The sequence below is a fragment of the Cherax quadricarinatus genome, chromosome 34, assembly GCF_038502225.1.
Source record: "Cherax quadricarinatus isolate ZL_2023a chromosome 34, ASM3850222v1, whole genome shotgun sequence".
Lineage (NCBI taxonomy): Eukaryota > Metazoa > Arthropoda > Malacostraca > Decapoda > Parastacidae > Cherax > Cherax quadricarinatus.
Genome location: NC_091325.1, coordinates 1989553 through 2011494, shown reverse-complemented (window position 1 = coordinate 2011494; position 21942 = coordinate 1989553). Strand labels below are relative to the sequence as shown.

At 41.8% G+C, this 21942-nt stretch overlaps 1 protein-coding gene across 1 annotated transcript in view; it reads left to right on the top strand.

Moving 5' to 3' along the window:
• Positions 1-4709: 4709 nt before the first annotated feature.
• LOC128693621 (uncharacterized) overlaps positions 4710-21942 on the top strand; it is a 59382-nt gene continuing 42149 nt past the window's right edge. The window contains exons 1-3 of the mRNA XM_053783479.2: positions 4710-4868; positions 9340-9528; positions 10409-11168. Coding sequence (XP_053639454.2) covers positions 4854-4868; positions 9340-9528; positions 10409-11168 — 964 coding nt within the window. The 5' untranslated portion in view covers positions 4710-4853. The remainder of the gene's footprint in view (positions 4869-9339; positions 9529-10408; positions 11169-21942) is intronic.

Below are 21942 nucleotides of genomic sequence, written 5' to 3'. Positions count from 1 at the left end.
TTTTACCAAACATGAAATATTTTGTGTTCCTGTTTTGATTGGATCAGTAATATATAATTTGTTAAGCTGGAGAGAGAGCTTGAGTATTATCACCTTGGTACATAAACCTTCTCTCATAGCCTGCAATATTAATACAGTGGACCCCCGGTTAACGATATTTTTTCACTCCAGAAGTATGTTCAGGTGCCAATACTGACCGAATTTGTTCCCATAAGGAATATTGTGAAGTAGATTAGTCCATTTCAGACCCCCAAACATACACGTACAAACGCACTTACATAAATACACTTACATAATTGGTCGCATTCGGAGGTGATCGTTATGCGGGGGTCCACTGTATTCTCAACTAATTCTGCTCACTTTTCCTATGTAGTTTTTAACAAAGCTGATTGCAGCAGCTGCTGCACACTATATGACCCTTGTGTATTTGGCATTTCCCTTCAAATATGTATGTTGGTACCCCATTCTGTAGACTAAGTCCCCTCAAGGAAAATTCCTTAGATGCTGGTGAGGGGCTCTTGATCTAGGTAATTGGATCTGTATTCCAGTTCCCTGAATTGAGCCTGAATACCTTCCATCCCCAGCCCCCCACAGGCACTGTATAACCCTATGGGTTTAGTGCTCCCCCGTGATCATAATACATGTAGACGAAAGTTCAATTGTGGGAATGCTGTATAAAATATATGTAGGTTTAGTGCTTGCTGTAAGCATCTTGCTCATCCACAGTAACTGGCTCTTTCCTTGTATAATACCATTATGGGTTTGGCACTTGGTTTTGATTGTAATAAAAAATCCCCATATAATAATGTTTATATTTAGCTCTGTGATGAATCAGTTGTTGCAACTGTATGGTTGAGCTGTGTTGCTGCATGGTTGACTTGGCATCACAAAACTGTGTGCATCATTGACACGTTATGACTCATGAAATCGTAATGACTGACTGCAGGTTCTATCCCTGCCCGTGATGTGGTTTGATTGTCATAGTGAACTGTTTAAATCAACAATGATATGGTAGAAGTTTTCGGTATAAAAGTGAAGAATAAGAGCCTAGTAATTATCATCACATGGAAGACACCAGCAACAACAACAGGAGAAATACAATCATGCAGATATTTGCTGGACTGGTATATTACCCAGGCCACAGCCCAACAACTGAGTTAGTTCAATATCTTTATTATGCACCCAATACCCATCAGGTGGGTGGTAATCAAAAGATTACAGAGATGCATAATGGGCCCAGGGACTGGGTCCCAAAGTTTTGATAGCTGAACAAGCTACTACAGTAATGAACTCCAGGAAGATTTGGTCACAGTCATGACCAAGTTAATGAATCATCTACATGTCTATATATGGTTACAATCATGAACAAATTGCAAAGTAATGATAGATTCACACGTCCACATCCGGTCACAACTGTAAAGAGTTATTAGTGCAAATATTACAATAGAAAAGCGGTTTTTAAACAGCCTTTCTCTTCTGAAGAACTCTTGATCTGAAGAGTTCGAGCTACCATTCCTAGGATCAAACCTGATTGCCTCCCATTTCCAAGGTGCTGTATGGCTTTTGTGGGTTTGCCCCTCAAGGGAGGTTCCTTGATGCTGGTGAGGGGCTCTTGATCTAGGGAATTGGATCTGTGCTCCGGTTCCCTGAATTGAGCCTGAATGCCTTCCATCCCCCCCCCCACTTGCGCTGTATGATAATCATATGGGTTTAGCGCTCCCCCATGATTATAATAATTTTGTGGATTTAGCGCTACCCCCATGAACCTGCAAATGAGGCTCCATGGTACTGGTGATGGACTCTTCCTCTAAGAAATTAGACCTGTGCTCCTCTTCCATGGATCAAATCTGAATACTCCCCTCATTCCCCCAGGTACTGTATGACCCACAAGGGTCAGCACTTCCCCTATTAACATAATCATACCTTGATCAGGAAAATTTCTGTAGACTTAAGAACTTAAGCTGCCCCTCAAAGGGGGGTTCTTTGATCCAAGGAACTGGACGTGCCCTCCCCTTTCTTGGACTGAACCTAAATACCTCCCAGGTACTATATGACCCCTATGGGTTTAGTGCTTCCCCATAATTTAAGCTGCACTCCTTGGATCACCCTTGAAAGGAATTACCTTGATGGTAAAAGGTACTTAATCAAAGTAATTGGACCTGGTCTCCTTTTCCTTGGATCGACCCTGATTACTTGCCATTCTCCAGCCCCTGTGGGTTTAGCCTATTATGATTATAATGCCATTCTTCCGGCAGTGTAGGTCCCCTATGTGTTAAGAACTTACCCATGATAATTATAAACTAAAAAATAATACTGAGCTCTTGATTCAGGTGACTCGAGCTCATCCATGGAACCCACCACGATGGTGGTGATTGTTGTGGAGTGTGGGGTGATTGTTGTGCAGGGTGATGGTGATTGTTGTGCAGGGTGATGGTGGTGATTGTTGTGCAGAGTGATGGTGATTGTTCAGGGTGATGATGGTGATCGTCATGTAGGGTGATGGTGGTGATTGTTGTGCAGGGTGATGGTGGTGATTGTTATGCAGGGTGATGGTGGTGATTGTTGTGCAGGGTGATGGTGGTGATTGTTGTGCAGGGTGATGGTGGTGATTGTTGTGCAGGGTGATGGTGGTGATTGTTGTGCAGGGTGATGGTGATTGTTCAGGGTGATGATGGTGATTGTAGTGTAAGGTGATGGTGGTGATTATTGTGCAGGGTGATGGTGGTGATTGTTCAGGGTGATGATGGTGATTGTCGTGTAGGGTGATGGTGGTGATTGTTGTGCAGGGTGATGGTGGTGACTGTCGTGTAGGGTGATGGCGGTAACTGTGGTGCAGGGTGATGGTGGTGATTGTCCTGTTTCCTGACGAACCTTACCTAACCTAACCTAACGAGTGTCTTATCAGCTATATTCCGCTTTATATCTAGTGGGAAAGTCCCACCTCCCTAATGTTTTCAGTGGTGATGAGAATTTTCAAGGTAGCAGGCTCATGTTTAAGATGAAGGTGGTTACAAGAGTGGTGGGGGATATAATAGTGGTGGTAGGTACAACAGATGGTGGGTATGTCAGGTGTGGTATACCTTTACCTTTGATATACCTTTGATGAGAGTTTTTCTACTCCTGAAGCCCGGCCATGGGCCAGGCTCGTCTGGTGGTGGGTATAACAGTGGTAGTGGGCAGCCAGGAACGGACCCTAACTTGCTATTTCCGGCGATTCTTATGAACTCATGGTAAGTCTCCTTGAGACCAGTGTGCCTTGGGGGCACCTTGAGCCCATTGTGCCCTGGGGGCACCTTGAAACCAGTGTGTCCACGGGCATCAGGCTGCTAATTCAGCTACACTAGGCCTATCTGTAGTTCAGTGCTGATTAAATACATTAATTCCTTTTCTATGATCACACTTAATATCTACAACAGGTATTAACATCAGTATAGTATAAACATTATAGCACCATTCACATCTATAGTGATTAGTATCTTAAACAATCATAAATATGTGTAGGGATTATACTATCAATGCAGTTCTGGGCAATCTGGTCTGCCAGGTGTGGTAAGCTGGTTGATTATGGTAGGTTGGTTGATTATGGTAGCAGATTAGTAGATTATGATAGTAGGTTGGTAGACAATACTCATCCAGGGAGGTACTATCCTCCTGCTGTACGACTGTAACAGGAAAATCTATAAGTTCGGTCATGAATCTTAATTACTGGGAACGTTTGAAGTTCCTTGACCTGTACTCCTTGGAACCCAGGCGAGAAAGACACATCATAATTTACACCTGGAAAATCCTAGAGGGACTAGTCCCAAATCTTCACACAGAAATCACTGCCTATAAAAGGAAAAGACTAGCTAGACAGTGCAATATCCCCCCAATGAAAAACAGGAGTGCTAAGAGAAAACAATAAGTGTCAGGAGCCCAAGACTGTTCAACAACCTCCCAGCACACATAAGGGGGATTACCAATAGACCCCTGGCTGTCTTCAAGAATGAACTGTAGCTGCATAGATACCTGAAGTCAGTACCTGATCAGCAGGGCTGATCGGGTACTGGACTACGTGCGGCCAGCAGTAAGAGCCTAGTTGATCAGGTCCTGAGCCACCGCGAGGACTGGACATGGACTGGACCGCAGGGGCGCAGACCCCAGAACACACTCCAAGTATACTCCCCTTGTAGCAAAATTGATTGCCTCCCATTCCCCAAGTGCTGAATAACCCCTATGGGTTTAGCGCTTTCCCTTGACCTATAATAATAATAATAATAATAATAATAATAGTCTAAATTGCAGTGTTGATTTTGCACTTGCTGCCGGAATATGTAGAAGCGCTCACCCCGTAAGGGTCAAACGTCGCCTGAGGAGTGAAAGCCAATCAAGCTTGATCCAAGAAAGTGGAGGGTAGCTCCAGTTCCCTGGAAGAAGAGCCCTTCAGGTGGGGAGGGGAGGCACCTGCTGGCGGGAAACACGACACAACACGCTGGTAACCTTGACACTGCTCTGCCACACGCACGAACACTTTATTTTTTTACACTAAAATCTCGCAGTCAGTTTATAAATATATAGACGCGCTCTACGCAGTCTGGGATTAAATATAAACTTTGAATAAATATAAATAATGAATTTAAAAGGCTGTAAAGTTTAATTTTACAAAGGTTACAAGAGAATCTGGTATATAAATAATAAAGGTCTTACCCGGCAGCGGCAGTGTAGTGAGTAGTGTCAGAGGGGGAGTGTTAGTGAGGAGTTAGAGGAGTTTATTATCGCCTAACTGAACTGTGATTCTTCTTTTAATAATACTTCATCAGTACAGAAAATCACCTGGGGATTTTCTTGTTAGTGGAGAGGCTAACATATGCAGTATGTCTCAGGAACTAGTAAGTAAAGTGGTTTTCAAAGTACGTGTTGACATGACGTCTGTAAGACTGACTACCTTTATATTCTTGTATTATATATATATTTATATATATATTTATTCATTTTTTTTGGTGTTTTGACTCACTTGAAAGGTTTTATTGTGGGTAATGTTGATGTTAAGTTTGTTTGAGCGAAGGTTTAGGAGTGTGTTGTAGGCGATGATTGATGTGTAGTTACTGTGTTCACCTGTTACATGGACCACCACCTTCCTTTATTGTTATCCATCTCTTCTTGCTTCCCTTCCTCACCTTCACCTTCCATCCTTCACTTTCCTTCACCTTCCATCCTTCACTTTCCTTCACCTTCCATCCTTCACTTTCCTTCTGGCCACAGGCTGGGTCATACTAATTAAAAAACTAGAAATATATCACAAGCAATCACTGGTACTACAGGCTTCCTGACCTTGCCGGATCAGCCAGGCTGTGATGGATGTGCGGGGGCAGTGGGCGTTAACAGTAACAGCCTGGTTGACCAGGCAAGCACCAGACAAGCCTGGCCCATGGCCGGGCTGCAGGATGCAGGGTAAATCTCGAAACATCAATGTATATCAAAGGTACAGGTATCCTTTCTCCTTCTCCCTTCCTTCCCTCCCCCTTGTCCCCTTCCTTCCTTCCCTCCCCCTTGTCCCTTTCCTTCCTTCCCTCCCCCTTGTCCCCTTCCATCCCTCCCCCTTGTCCCCTTCCATCCCTCCCCCTTCCCTTATTCTGTTCTCCCTCCTCGCCTTTCCCCTTTTCCTTCCTTTTCTTCCTCCCCCGTATCCGCCCCTCTCCCCCTCTTAGGGAAACAATGTCAACTAATACACCCAAAATTGTTATGGTTTTCAACAATGTCATTCAGCTCATGGTGTTCTCTGACGAACTACATGAAGACCACATTACATGTTATTCAGAAATATGAACACTGATGTAAGGAAACATGTCGATCAGGAAGTGCAACACAAGATATCGATACTAAAAGTGGTAAAGATAGTCAAACTACTGAAATTATGTCATGCCAACAACCTGCCTCAGACTACGTTAACACTAATTTTTAAAGCATTAGGAGTCTTAAGTCAGCATGGTACTAGAGGGCAAACACTACCTTGTGTTACCTCGTACCTTCATACGTTTCACTTTCGCAACACTTGGGGAATTTTTATGGTGGAAACGTTTCGCCATTTATCTCAGTACCGTATTAAGGAAGCCACTTGTTGACGAAACGTTTCCTCAGTAAAGAGTCCCAAGTGTTGCACAAGTGTCTCGATCATCATGTCGGCTCTCTGAACCATTTGTTTACAGTTTCACTTATAGCCTAAAGTGCCCAGGTTGAAACTTCTGGAGATAAGGACGGCAATGGAAATACAGTTTGTCACATTGTTTAGCTATCTTAATTTATTAACTTGCCTTTTGTACAGCAATAAATGACTGGAAGAACTTGCCTAATCATATCCAGGCCAGTAGTGGCATTAGCCAATTAAAGGCTGAGGTTAAAACACCTGGCAGGGAAAGCTGCAGAAAGGAGAGAGGGTGTGTTTTTTGTTAATGCTGCATCGTGATAAACATTGTGTAATAGTAATGTACTGTGTATTGTACGAGATGCAAATTGCTAAGGATGTAAGGATGAGACAAAGAAAATGGGTATCGATGGATTTAAATTATTCTTATGAATTTTAGGAATATGCAGTATATTTCATTTTTTGAAAAATGAAATTATTAAAGGACGTCACTGGATGTAAGTCATTTTGTTCGCCTTTATTAGGTTATCATAGGTTAAATTCACAGAATGTAACTTGTATGTGCCCGTAACATCTGTAAGCCCTCAAGACCACTGTAAAAAAAAAAGTTTCCAAAGCCTAAATAAATATTTATTAATACTAGTTGTTTAGCAAACAGACCAAGAAGTTACTGCAGTTCATTGTACAACAAAGGTACACTAAACTGAATGCCCCTAGTATGCACAGCACACAGTGTATAGGAATATTACATTTACATCGAAGTATTATAATTACCTTGATGCCTGTGAGGACGTAGCTGTCTTGGGCAGCGATTGTAAAGTATATGTAATGAATTTTTAATTAAATTTATTTAGGATACTTTTTATTGTTTATAATGTTCAAAGTGCTGAATGTAGCCCAGTGCTTTTAAAATCGTACTAATCCTACTCTTAATATTTCTCAATATATAATTTTATTTGAAGGTCTTTAACTGCGTTATTGTGATGATTCTTCGTATCTGTTAATGCAACCTAAGGATGTGATTGTGAAACATTACGAGGTTCATTGTACAGGACATGTGTACCTTAGTAGTTTGATATACATTGTACAGGACATGTGTACCTTAGTAGTTTGATATACAGGATGTGTATCAGCTTCTTAGACGTGTTATCTATGTGATCTTTCCCACTGCAGGGTGTGTTAGTCAGAAACGTTTCTCGCCCTGAGTGACGTAAAAAACTTCGATCGTTTTGGCTTAAAACAGATTTGACTTAGGATAATAATATTATTATTTATTTCTATACGTATATGTACAACGTATACAGGCCTAACTGACATTAGAGGCATAATATATAGAAAGCTCATTGTTATGCAGAACATTTCAGGCAAATTAGGTTATTTTGTCCCCAGGATACTACCCACACCAGTCGGCTAACAGCCAGGTACTTATTTACTGCTAGGCGAACAAGCAGCAGGTATCATAGGAAAACACGCCCTAATGTTCCCACCCTGGTTGTTCATCCTACATCCTACGATATATGAATTTTTTCACCCTGAAGTCTTTTGGCCCCTGGGTGAATGGTAACATTTTACTTGCCAGGGAATAAAACTTAGGTCCGGTTAGCCAGCGGATGTTTTTATCAAAAGCACATCGCACCTGTAAAGCAGCGGTTGCCTAAATACTGGTACCAAGCATTGGTGCAACAGTGGTTGCTTAACCATCTAGTCACTCTAGTGGGTCATCAGTGACAAAGAGCAGCGTCAGACTCCTGTTTCCTGATGATCCAAATGTGTCCCCTCCCCCTCTTCTCTTCATTAATTGTATCACCTACTCTGTGAATTTCTGGTCATCTGACGGAGGCCTTCCGCTAAGTTATTAGCCAACCCTGTAAATAAGAAGATAAGAAAGAAGGAACACTGCAGCAGGCCTGCTGGCCCATACGAGGCAGGTCCAAGTCTCCTACCGGCTTAAGCCAATGCCCCAACCTAGTCAGGTCAGGTCACATTCACTTAAGGAAGGAACACGACAACTGACCCAGTAGCACAAGCTAATCAGGTCCAACTCACACCCACTCATGTATTTATCTAACCTATTTTTAAAACTACACAATGTTTTAGCCTCAATAACTGTACTTGGGAGTTTGTTCCACTCATCCACAACTCTATTACCAAACCAGTGCTTTCCTATATCCTTCCTGAATCTGATTTTTTTCCAACTTAAAACCATTGCTACGAGTCCTGTCTAGGCTAGATATTTTCAGCACGTTATTTACATCCCTTTTATTTATTCCTGGCTTCCATTTATACACCTCAATCATATCCCCCCTAGTTCTACACCTTTCTAGAGAGTGCAGATTCAGGGTCCTCAGTCTATCCTCATAGGGAAGATTTCTGATACATGGGATCAACTTTGTCATCCTCCTTTGTATGTTTTCCAGAGCATTTATATCCATTCTGTAATACGGTGACCAAAACTGTGCAGCATAATCTAAATGAGGTCTAACCAAGGATATATAGAGTTGAAGAACAATCTGAGGACTCCTATTATTGTGATAATATGCATGTGATATTATACACTTAGCCGGGGCGAATATTGTCTAACCGGGTTTGTTGGGTCTAATGCCTATCTACCACACGAGAACTGTTTAGACTGCATATCACCTGTCACTGATCACCTAGCAGTAGGTTCCTGGGTGTTAGTCGACTAATTTGGGTCGCATCCTTGGGGGGGGGGGAGATTAAAGGACCCCAGTGGAAAGAAGACAGTCCTTGATGATGCACTGACACTCTTGGGTTATTTTGGGTGTCTAAGCTTCCGGGTTAAAAATCTGAACAAATCTTATCTTATACCACGAGTGAAAAATATCTTCCGGTGATTCACTGTTATCCAGGCCTTCTCGACTGCTATGGGTCACATCCAGAAAGACCATAATAGGCAAATATGTTAAAAACGTGAACCCAGCTGGAAGTTGTATCCTGTGTATCTAATGATGTCAAAACAGGCTTCTGGTACTATTAGCTATGTTCCTTCCGTATCCCTCATTTCAGGTACCAGTCTCATCGCAAACCTTTTCATCTTCTCCAGTTTCTTAACATGTTTGATCAGGAAGGTGCTCTGTGGTAGCGCCACATACTTCTTAACTGAGCTTTCATGGTAGCGTTACTTCTAGTCTACGCTGTTATGTCTTACAGTGAATGATTCCTTTGCCGAAATGTTGTGTATATTCTGTTGGTAACAGGTTGATGTGGTGTCAGCGGACATGTGGACGGTAGACGACAGCGACCACGACATTCAGCACGACGAGAACGATGACGACATCGCCGACGATGTGTTTGAGGCGTCGTCTATGATGCTGCAAGACCAGGACGACGGCACTGAGTGTGACTACCAGAGGCCGCCGCCTCCACCAGTTCCTCAGCGCAACACGGTGAGTTTGTTGTGTATGTGGAGAGCTAAACCCGTGTGGGTCATTCAGCAAAAGGACGGGCGGAAGCTCGATCTGGCGTTCGCTGATTCCCAGACATTCTTCCTAACTGTACACACTGAAATAAAAAGGCACAATACAGCGACTGGAACGATACACAAATAACCCGAACATAGAAAGAAGCTTATATATACCGGCTCCCTCACCTTCAGATGTTAGTGTGACTTGTAAATGGTCCAAATCAGATCGAAACGTTGTCATACGCTTCTTTCTCCTGCGGGTTATTTGTGTATTGTGCACACTTAACTGATGTGTATATACCTTCTTGTATCAGGGTCCTCCGCCTGATTAACAGAAATACAACTGAAAAATTATTTGAATGCGTTCCTCCTTTGGCCCTTTACCATGATGTAGGTTGGGAGCTTATGATGCAAAGAATTGGATCTCTCCTTACTTTCAGTGGATCGAGCCTGGTTGCCTCTCATTCCTTCAGGCGCTGTTGATCCTTACTGGTATAGTGTTTCTCATGTTTTTTTAATGATGGATAACCTGACGTGCCATGCGTTAATGTTTAGGTGTGTATAGTTGGACAGTGAAAAATAGTCTTGTGTGCAGCATATTACATTTTATACATGTAAAGCTGCGTTGTATGACCCTTGTAGGTTTAGCGCTTCTTTTTAATAATAATATACATGTAAAATTAAGTATTTTAAAAATTTTATTCACCTGATGTAAGTTATGTTTGAAATGTGTATATAGATACTTGACTGATGGGCTAAAATATTACATTGTACTGTGAAAAGTAACGGTGTTAATACCACAGAATTTGTAGATGTGTAAGCTTTTATCTTGATTCGATGGTTGAGTTGTTCGGTTGGTGCAGGTGGTGTTGAGCGGAACGAGTGGTAAGCGACTGGGCGAGAATGACCAGGTATGTCAAGGGTCGGCTCATCGGCATACTGGCTACGATTCATGGAGTGTGAGCAGTCACCGCTATGCCGACACCACCAGCATCATTACCAGGCTTCACCCTACCTTCAGCGTGCCAGAGCCTCACCCGCCCACCCTAGTCCTGACTAACTTGCTCAGCTCCTCGACTCCAAGGACGGAGGACCCCGGGGGGATGATAACCCTGCATTCACTAGGCTGCGGCCGTGACTCCGGATATGTGCCATCACCCTCTTCCGCAAACTCTTTCACCTTTTCCAGCGATGAAGACGAGCCTAAAGCCGCTGCTACTGTTCCTCAGCTGGGTGTTACCCCACCCATAGCCATCCCCCACGCACGACATCGACCTACACATCACTTGGCTGTTAAAGAACAGCGTCACAAGGAAGAAATGAAGCCCCCGGTTCTAACCAAGGAAGAAATCGAGCCCAATACACAAAAGGAAGACTGGAAACCTATAAATCGCCGACGGGTGCGCTCCTGCCCAGAACAAATGAGAGCGTCTGTACTACCTCGTGCCCCCGTTCCCAGATTCCCAATCACCCTGACACCCAACCCAAGTCATGGCCGTAATTGGTCTACTCCAGCTACCACACCCGACGGCCAGCCCATCTTGACACCCACGTCTTCTTCAGAAGCCAGGGGCAACATCTCCAGAGATGGTATCATCGACCTCACGGAGGGAGATGGAAGGGGTAAGTACACCCTTCGTATAGTATAGAATTTTTTGTATGCTAGTTTTTAAAGGGATGGTTTTAGCGTGAGTGCACTTGAGAGCACTGCATGTTCTGGATCAAAGCGCTCTGTTAGTCTTATAAACGTCTTCCTTCCCTTTAAAATTATTTTTATCAAGTGTGTAATGTTGTAGTATATGGTCATTCGGATGTTGTCTTAATATAGTTGTTTAAGGAAATGGATAATTATCTATAACTTTATATATCACTTTAGGCTGGTTAAATTCTCATTTATTTGTTACGCTGATAACTTTTTTTTTTTTTTTTGGCGGAAAGAAAACCATCGTTGAGCTTGCTCTCCTGACATTCCTTAGCTATCTTAGAGGATCTGGACGCTATCATAACGTTTATCACAGGTTGTAAGCCACTATCATATCTGGGATCAGTGTGTCAGAGATGATCAGCGGGCGGCCTGCCTGGGAAAACGTCTGCTGTGATGCTCAATGATATGTGGCCGCCACCGACCTGGTGTTGTTTACCTCCGCACTCCAGGTGAGGCAAGGCCGGGGAGGGCTGTCTATTGAAGGGCGCGCACAGGTGGATGGGGTTGTAGCAGTTGTCTGCAGTTAAGGCTGTTTTCTCGGGAATAACGGAGATATGGGGAGAGTAGCTGTTTACTTAGAGGTAGCGGAAGAAGCTGTAGTTCAAAGCAAGTAATTTATTGGGTCCTTGTGCTGTATAGCCCTTGTGGCTTAGCGCTTCTTTTTGATTATAATAATAATAATAATAATTGGGTCCTTGTGTCCGCATTTTCCCAAAATCGTAAACTGACGCGATTTGTGCTTATCCTGTTATTAATCGATATGTTTGTGCCGATGCTTTCTTTCAAATTCCAGTCTATTCTTAAGCCTGGTTTAATTTTTACATTAGTTTTAGTACACCTGACAAGAAATGAACAATTGCAAGAGTAGGACATGTAGAGCATGGGCATGTAGCAATTCCTTTTCTTAATTTTTCCTATTATGAAAATATACCTACGAGGTGACAGTGGTCCTGATTGGAAGCTGATGCTCACAGTTGTCACTCGGGGTTTGCTCAAACATATTTGGTAATAGGATTTGACACACGTCTCTGGGCTAATGATCAGAAACTGTAGTGCCTGACTACTAGACTTGTTGTAACAAGACTTGAGGTTTGTCTCATCGGGTAATAGGTATCTTGTGTAATTATGGGTAGTAATACCGATAATAGGAAAATGGACACATATGCAACTTTAGATATATTTGCTGGGGCAACGATTCGCCCACCAATGGTTTTTATCATTTAATACATACATTACTTGACAGTATATACTCAGAAAAGAACAGCTAAGATACACCACTGTTGAAGGTTTGAAGGCAGATGAGGCATTCACAAACTGTTGCATTGTTACAAAAAACGCGATTCTAAAAGCTTAGAGATCTCCAGTGAATACTAGAAAGGACTGCCCTTCTAGCATCCAGCCTGTTACTGGGTTTTCGTAACAAGTAGTCAGTATCCTTGTCCAATTATCCATTAGAATTCAGTATTATTCAATAGTGCTTCAGGATTACAACTGGTAGGCTACTAACTAGAGAAATTAAAATTTAATAAATTTATTAAGTCTAGAGGTATATTATCAAATTAAATTAAATTAAATTAATCAAAATAATATCACTTCTCTCGAGTTCAATATTATTGTGCTGAAAGCACATATCACATTTATATTTCTTAAGTACCGTCTGGTACATTAACATTTAATAAGATATTACAAATATGTACAAGTTTGTGTATGCGTGTAAGTGCTCCAAGTAGTTCGTTATGTCTCACGACTCAACTAGACTTAAACAAATGACTGACAAAGTCCTCAAATAAACTAACTTTTTGACCGACTGGCAACCAGAACAGTCTGCTTGAGCAACAAAAAGAATGCTAAGCCCAATAGCAATATAACAAGCAACTGCGACACAGAATCAGGAACAAGGAGATAATATAACGACACTAAGTAGGGACCATCTGCAGATCCTCCACAAGTCACAAAACTCCCATACTACTGAATCTAAGTTCAGCATAAGAAAATCCCCGACTGTGATAATACACAGATACCAGTACAAGTTAGGTCAGGACCTGAGTTGCTCAGAGTGTCTATGCGACACACAACCTCAGTACAACGTCGAAAATCACTAAGTCTATACAATGTTCTGTGAACAGAGTTTTACAGAACTAACAAGAATAATGAGACAATCTGTCCAACCCCCAAGAGAGTCTAGAGCAGACTGAATACTACAGGCGAGGTGAGGACAACCCCCCCCCCTCGATCACGTGATAGCTCCGTGGGTTGCTGTCGCTGCCCAACAAGAAGCCGGCAGGGAAACAAGCAAAGAGCGATAATTACAGTAGTTAGACAATCAAGACTTGAACTGAGCACATAATATGTTACCTCCTACCTAACAACATAACTACGTCAAATAACAATATAAAGCAATACATTTACGATTTAGCTATTATCGCAAATATAAGCAATATAAAATTAAATGAAAAGGTAATAATTATATATATACATAATAATCATTACAACCCATTCAGGGGTTGCAACACCCCCCCCAACATGACAGACGGTCGCACTAGGAGTTGCATTAATGTCTTTCACATTATTACTGATTACTCATATCAATACAATTTAATATAAATATTAATCAGAGTCACTCTTGTGCCAAGCACTTCTATCATTCAACAGTGTCAGTTTCACTAGGATATGCCCCTAGACTAGGGCAGTACACAGTATCGTATCTCTGCATACTCGTGGTTATGTACATCAGTGTAGAGACAGGATAGCGTAGATGAGCCTGACACGATGAGGCTCGATCATAGTAGAGGAGACTGCATTCCACTCTTAAGTAGTGGTTGTGGAATGCTATGTAGTATGGACATCTGAGTATGAAACAGCTTAAGGTGTGTAGTGAGGGGGGAGGTCTGCGGCAGGACAGTGTTGCGTCACGCAGTACATCGCCCACACCACACTACCCACTCATCACTCAGCTTATGTCTCCTTACACACAACAATACTGTGAATATATAAATATAATAATTAGACATACCTGGAGGTTACCTGGAGGTTATTCCGGGGATCAACGCCCCCGCGGCCCGGTCCATGACCAGGCCTCCCGATGGATCAGGGCCTGATCAACTAGGCTGTTACTGCTGGCCTCACGCAGTCCAACGTACGAGCCACAGCCCGGCTGATCCGGCACTGACTTTAGGTATCTGTTCAGCTCTCTCTTGAAGGCAGCCAGGGGTTTATTGGCAATTCCCCTAATGCTTGATGGGAGGCTGTTGAACAGTTTTGGGCCCCGGACACTTATGGTGTTTTCCCTTAGTGTACCAATGGTGCCCCTACTTTTTATTGGGGCATTTTGCATCGCCTGCCCAGTCTTTTACTTTCGTAGGGAGTGATTTCTGTGTGCAGATTTGGGACCATTCCTTCCAAGATTTTCCAAGTGTAGATTATGATATATCTCTCCCTCCTGCGTTCCAACGAGTACAAGTCAAGTGCTTCCAAGCGTTCCCAGTAGTTAAGGTGCTTGACAGAACTTATACGTGCAGTAAAGGATCTCTGTACACTCTCTAGATCTGCGATTTCACCTGCTTTGAATGGAGATGTTAATGTACAGCAGTATTCCAGCCTAGAGAGAACAAGTGATTTGAAAAGGATTATCATGGGCTTGGCATCTCTTGTTTTGAAAGTTCTCATTATCCATCCTATCATTTTCTTTGCACGTACGATCGTGGCACTGTTGTGATCCTTGAAAGTGAGATCCTCAGACATTACTACTCCCAGGTCCCTTACATTATTTTTCTGCTCTATTGTATGGCCGGAGTCAGTAGTATACTCTGTTCTAGTTATTATCTCCTCCAGTTTTCCATAACAGAGTAGTTGGAATTTGTCCTCATTGAACATCATATTGTTTACCGTTGCCCACTGGAAAACTTTGTTTATATCTTCTTGGAGGTTAACCGCGTCCTCAGCAGATGACAGCCTCATGCAGATCCTAGTATCATCCGCAAAGGATGATATGGTGCTGTGGTGTATATCTCTGTTCATGTCTGATATGAGGATAAGGAATAAGATGGGGGCGAGTACTGTGCCTTGTGGAACAGAGCTCTTCACTATGGCAGCCTCCGATTTAACTCTGTTGACCACTACTCTTTGTGTTCGATTTGTTAGGAAGTTGAAGATCCATGAGTATATATAGTTAATATGGGCTGGAGGGATTAAGTTACTTTACTGAATTTGACATAGCAAGTAACAAAAGGTATTTAGGCATAAAATTACGTAAATTTAATGTAACTGATAATTATTAAGGACGTGACAGAGCGTCAGCAATTACATTACAATGACCACTTATGTGTTTTATACTAATAGAATAAGGTTGGATTCTGAGAGCCCACCTCATGATCCTAGCATTTTTACTCTTCATAGTATTTATATAAGTGAGTGGATTGTGGTCAGAAAAAACGTTAATTTTAAATGGGGAAGTGCCCAAATACACGTCAAAATGTTCCAAGGACACCACAAGAGCTAGAGCATAATTTTTCTGGTGTCGTTTGAGCTTAGATGAATAGTAACATATAGGATGGAGAATATCAGTGGATGTTGACTGTTGGAGCAGCACAGCACCCACTGCATAGCCACTCGCATCTATATGTAAAAAGAAGGGAAGATTAAAATTAGGACTTTTCAACACAGGAGCAGAGGATAGCAAGCGCTTCAACCTTTTGAATGAGTCTGAACAATCTCTAGTCCAGGTGAACTGAACTTTGCTACTAGTAAGCTCAGTGAGAGGAGCTGCAATCTGAGAAAAGTTTGGACAGAACCTGCGATAATATCCTGCCATACCCAGGAATCTCTGTACTCCCTATCCTGTGGCACTGGAAATTCAGAAATTGCACGAACCTTAGCCTCAATAGGAGCAACCTCACCTTGGCCGATACAAAAGCCTAGATAGGTAATCTTGGCTTGACCAAAACTACATTTAGCTAAGTTAACAGTGAAGTTGTAGTGCGCCAGTCTCTCAAACAATGCTCTTTCTAAATTGTGGGTCAACTCGTTCATTATACGTTGGAATGAAGAAGCCGCATTACATAGGCCGAAGGGGGTGACGAGGTAGTTAAACAATCCATCTTGAACAGTAAAAGCAGATATTTCTTGAGCACGTTCAGTAAGCGGGACTTGATAATAGCCTCGTAAGAGATCTAAACGGTTGACAAACTGGGCTCCTGACACACGGTCAATAAGGTCGTCAATGCGAGGTAGAGGATAACCATCAGGCAAGGTGACAGAGTTCACTTTCCTGTAATCAGTGCACATCCTGAAACTACCGTCAGGTTTAGGCACTAAAATACAGGGAGATGCCCATGGACTTTTACTGCGTTCAGTAAGTCCGTGAGATAACAGAAAATCAACCTCTTCTCTCAATGCTTTATGCTTCGTTGGACTCATTCTGTATGGTGATTGCTTAATGGGTAATGCTCCCTGTACATCAACGTCATGTACACCCAGAGTACAACGTTTAGGAACATCACCGAACAATTCAGGGAAATGCAAAATCATGTTTTTAATATCACCAGCTTTATCAATTCCAAGATTACTAAGAAAATCGTCTAGTGATTGTAGAGTCACTGAATTTTCTAAACGAACCTCTATACCTCTAGAGATGTCAGGTAGACTGGCGTTTTCTTCCTCTGTCCTAGGAAGAATAGAAGTAGTAGGTAGAGGACTAGCGTAGTATGCCTAAGCTGGTTAACATGGTACACATGATTAGATTTCTTTTTCCCAGGCGTACGTACCAAATAATTTACGTCGCTAAGCTTTTTCACTACTTCCAGGGGACCATCATACCTGGCTTGTAGAGCATGACCTGGTACTAATTTCCGAGCCATCACCTTATCTCCTGCTTTAAAAGAGCGAGAGACAGCACGCTTGTCATAATGTTGCTTCATTTTAGCTTGGGCTGAAACTAGGTTTTTCGAAACTAGCTCTCTAGCGGCTGTCAAATGTTGCTGCATTAATGAAGGTGAAGTACTCAATGATGGATTTGATTTTCCTGTCCACACGTCTTTCAACACTGCGAGAGGACCACGCACCTGGTGTCCGAATATTAATTCAAATGGACTAAATCCGAGACTTTCTTGCTCACTTTCTCTCATAGCGAACAGAAGAAAAGGTATACCCTCATCCCAGTCTCTAGAAAAATGTTCACAATAAGCTCTCATCATGGACTTCAGTGTCTGATGAAATCTCTCTAGAGGACCTTGTGACTATGGATGATAACTGGTTGAAAGTACAGACTTTATTCCTAGGTGGGATAATGCTTCTCGAAAGATCTTAGAAGTGAAATTAGATCCCTGATCTGATTGTATCTCTCGTGGCAATCCAACCTGGGAGAAAAATTTCATCAGCGCTCTCACAATAGCACGAGCATTAATTTTTCTCATAGGAATAGCTTCGGGATAGCGAGTTGCAGCGTCCATAATAGTAAATAAGTATTGGTTTCCTAGTTTGGTTCTAGGCGAAGGACCAACACAATCAATAATAAGACGTGAGAATGGTTCACCATCCACGGTGATAGGAATGAGAGGTGCAGGTGGAGGTGTGTGCGCTGGCTTGCCTGTCACTTGACACACGTGGCAACGTCGCACATGATCAGCTACTGTTTCCTTCATCTTTGGCCAAGTAAAATGTTTTGCCAGTTTACCGAGTGTCTTCTTGACACCCAAATGTCCTCCAATGGGACTATTGTGAGCAAAATCAATGATTTGTTCACGAAATGTAACTGGTAACACAACGAGATGCTTGACTGTGGTGGAAACACTATCAGCTGACAACTTACATGTATTTTTCTCCATCAGTACACCGTTACTATAATAGTAACAATTATCGAGATCCTTTGCTTCACTTTCAGTAACTGCTATCTCTCTTAGTCTTTCCAGTGACTGATCAACAAACTGATCCTTGATTAAATCATCATGAGTTAGAAATTTAACGTCAGTTGTGTCCTGACTAGGTTGATGACCGGGGGGGGGGGGAGTTTGTGTTAATGATCCTGGGCGCAGAGTGTCACTAAACAACATATTCAAACCCAAATCATTGTCATCCACTAACTCAACAGGAGACAAGGATGGTTGTTGTATCTTTGACATAGCTCTAGTAATTGCGCTGAGAGGAAATAAAATAGGCTTCTCTCTACAAGCTTCAATGGCATAATTATCATCAGTGTTATTATCAATCACAAGTGGTTCTTTACATATACCAGCATGAAGGATATCGTTCCCTATCAACAAGTCCACTGACCTGATGGGAAATACACCACTGGATATACCCACTGAAATATAACCAGTATAATAGCTTGTTTGAATATAAACTTTGTGCAGAGGCACTTTTATAACAGCCCCTCCATAGGCTTCTAACAATACATCTATCTTGCAATAGGTATCATCAGTTATGGGCAGTACATCTTCTCTTAATAACGTGAGATAACTGCCAGTGTCTCTGAAAGTAATTATCTCAGTCAGATGTGATTCGTCAAATCCTATTCTACCTCTTGAAAAGTAAGGACTCATCGCTGAACGAATCTTTTCGTCAGATGCACTTTCTGACGCTAGTCATCTATCCTGAGTAACATTATCTAAAACAGTAGGAGCAGAGATATTACTAGGATTTTGGTGCCTTTGTTGCTCGGAAGAAGATACGACTTGAGTGGGGGCTGGACTTGAGTGGGGGCGCCAGCCGCACGACTGTCTCTCGCATCTCTTTCTAACTTATAGCAATACTCTCTAGCATGTCCTTTTCTGTTACAATATGTACATTTTAATTTCTTTTTCTCGATATCAGATTTCTGTCTAGCCACAGAGACAGATTCAGGATTGTGAGTTTTCCTGGTAAAGGTACGAGAAGTTACAGTAGCAGGTACATCAGGCCGGCAATGAGCAGCTGATTTAGGTTGCCAACTTCTAGGACAATTTTTAGTTACCTTGTTTTTCTGTTTTTTAGTACGTACAAGTTTGTGAGAAATCTCATAATTGTCTGCTAATGCTGCAGTTTCCAGAATATCCGAGGTAGTATGATCGATCAGATATTCTTGTATGTTAGCAGACATACAGTTGTTAAACTCTTCGTGTAGTAACAACTGAACAAGGCTGTTGTAGTTGTTACACTTGGCAGCTCTAGACCATCTCTCAAAAGCAACTTTTTTCTCACGAGCAAATTCTACACAAGTTTGATCTTGTCGTCGTTGTAACGTACGAAATGCTCTTTGATAACACAGGTAACAAGTTATATGTCTCTAGAATAGTTTGTTTGACAGCGTCATAACTAATGTACTTGGCAAATGGTAAAGCAGCAGTACAAGTTTGAGCTCTTCCTGTCAAAGCTGTATGCAACAATGTTGCCCAGTGCTTACGTGGCCAGTTCATAGCACGTGCCTGGTTCTCAAACACATCAAAATAGGTGTCTAAGTCACTTTCAAAAAACTTAGGAACCATGGATGCAGCTTTCTGCACATTAAATGTGTCCTGTGATCTATCAGTCTGTTGTCTTCCCAGACGAACATTTTCTCTTTGGAAATCTTCATTCAATTTCCTCTGTGCCTCTATTTGTGCAGTCTGCAACATAATGAGACGTTCTAACCTCTCAAACTGTTCCTGAGAGATAGGACCAGTAGGTAATGGAGGAGTAGGGAAATTAACATGTCTTTCTGGACGATCCTTAGGTTGGGCACCTCGTCCAACCGTCCCTAGAGAGTCTAGATCTGGTCTATGATAAGTAGATACAGGTGTAGCATACACTGTACTAGTATTAGGCTGCGTCAAGCTAACAGTTAGGAGGGAAGGCGTGAGCGAGAACTGAGCTACACTAGGCTCAGACACTAGGCTCACTTCTGCCTTAGTTGTTCTTTCTTCTACGTCATCAAGTAGAGTCATACTTCCTAATTGTGACACTAGGCTTTCTGAATCTGAATCATAATCAGACATCTCTGTATGAGCAGGAAACAATATATCTTTAATTAACGCTCTGACAGTTTCTGCGGTGTAATTCCTGTTATACGTCACACCGAGATATTTGGCTACTCGCCAACACGTGTGAAGTTTTAATGTACTTAACTCAGACAAAGTCAGAGTATCAATTAACTGTTTCACTTTGGCATACATCACGAAAAGAAAATATAATTGTACTACGAGAGAGATTATGGGAAACTATAATCCTAATAGGAATTTTAGTGTTGGTTGTCTTAGAGCTAGAACTCAAACAGTATTTCCATCTCCTTGGATCAAGAGACTCGGTCAAGTACATACATCCACCTGGTATGTTGTACAAGACTAAACTCAAAGTCTTCAGATTAGGAAAGTACTCAAAGTGTTTGATCATAGAGTTACTAGTATGTCAAACTGGACAATTTCTCCAACACCTTGGATCAAGAGCATCCAGGAAAGGCCCCCATTTGTTACAAAAAACGCGATTCTAAAAGCTTAGAGATCTCCAGTGAATACTAGAAAGGAGTGCCCTTCTAGCATCCAGCCTGTTACTGGGTTTTCGTAACAAGTAGTCAGTATCCTTGTCCAATTATCCATTAGAATTCAGTATTATTCAATAGTGCTTCAGGATTACAACTGGTAGGCTACTAACTAGAGAAATTAAAATTTAATAAATTTATTAAGTCTAGAGGTATGTTATCAAATTAAATTAAATTAATCAAAATAATATCACTTCTCTCGAGTTCAATATTATTGTGCTGAAAGCACATATCACATTTATAATTCTTAAGTACCGTCTGGTACATTAACATTTAATAAGATATTACAAATATGTACAAGTTTGTGTATGCGTGTAAGTGCTCCAAGTAGTTCGTTTTGTCTCACGACTCAACTAGACTTAAACAAGTGACTGACAAAGTTCTCAAATAAACTAACTTCTTGACCGACTGGCAACCAGAACAGTCTGCTTGAACAACAAAAAGAATGCTAAGCCCAATAGCAATATAACAAGCAACTGCGACACAGAATCAGGAACAAGGAGATAATATAACGACACTAAGTAGGGACCATCTGCAGATCCTCCACAAGTCACAAAACTCCCATACTACTGAATCTAAGTTCAGCATAAGAAAATCCCCGACTGTGATAATACACAGATACCAGTACAAGTTAGGTCAGGACCTGAGTTGCTCAGAGTGTCTATGTGACACACAACCTCAGTACAACGTCGAAAATCACTAAGTCTATACAATGTTCTGTGAACAGAGTTCTACAGAACTAACAAGAATAATGAGACAGACAATCTGTCCAACCCCCAAGAGAGTCTAGAGCAGACTGAATACTACAGGCGAGGTGAGGACACCCCCCCCCTCGATCACGTGATAGCTCCGTGGGTTGCTGTCGCTGCCCAACAAGAAGCCGGCAGGGAAACAAGCAAAGAGCGATAATTACAGTAGTTAGACAATCAAGACTTGAACTGAGCACATATGTTACATCCTACCTAACAACATAACTACGTCAAATAACAATATAAAGCAATAAATTTACGATTTAGCTATTATCGCAAATATCAGCAGTATAAAATTAAATGAAAAGGTAATAATTATATATATACATAATAATCATTACAACCCATTCAGGGGTTGCAACATGCATGAAAACTAATATCTCAGTTATTCTAATTTATTCGATGAAATTGGGTAATTGGCCCAGGATCAATTCAAAGAAATTCTCTAAAATACGAGCA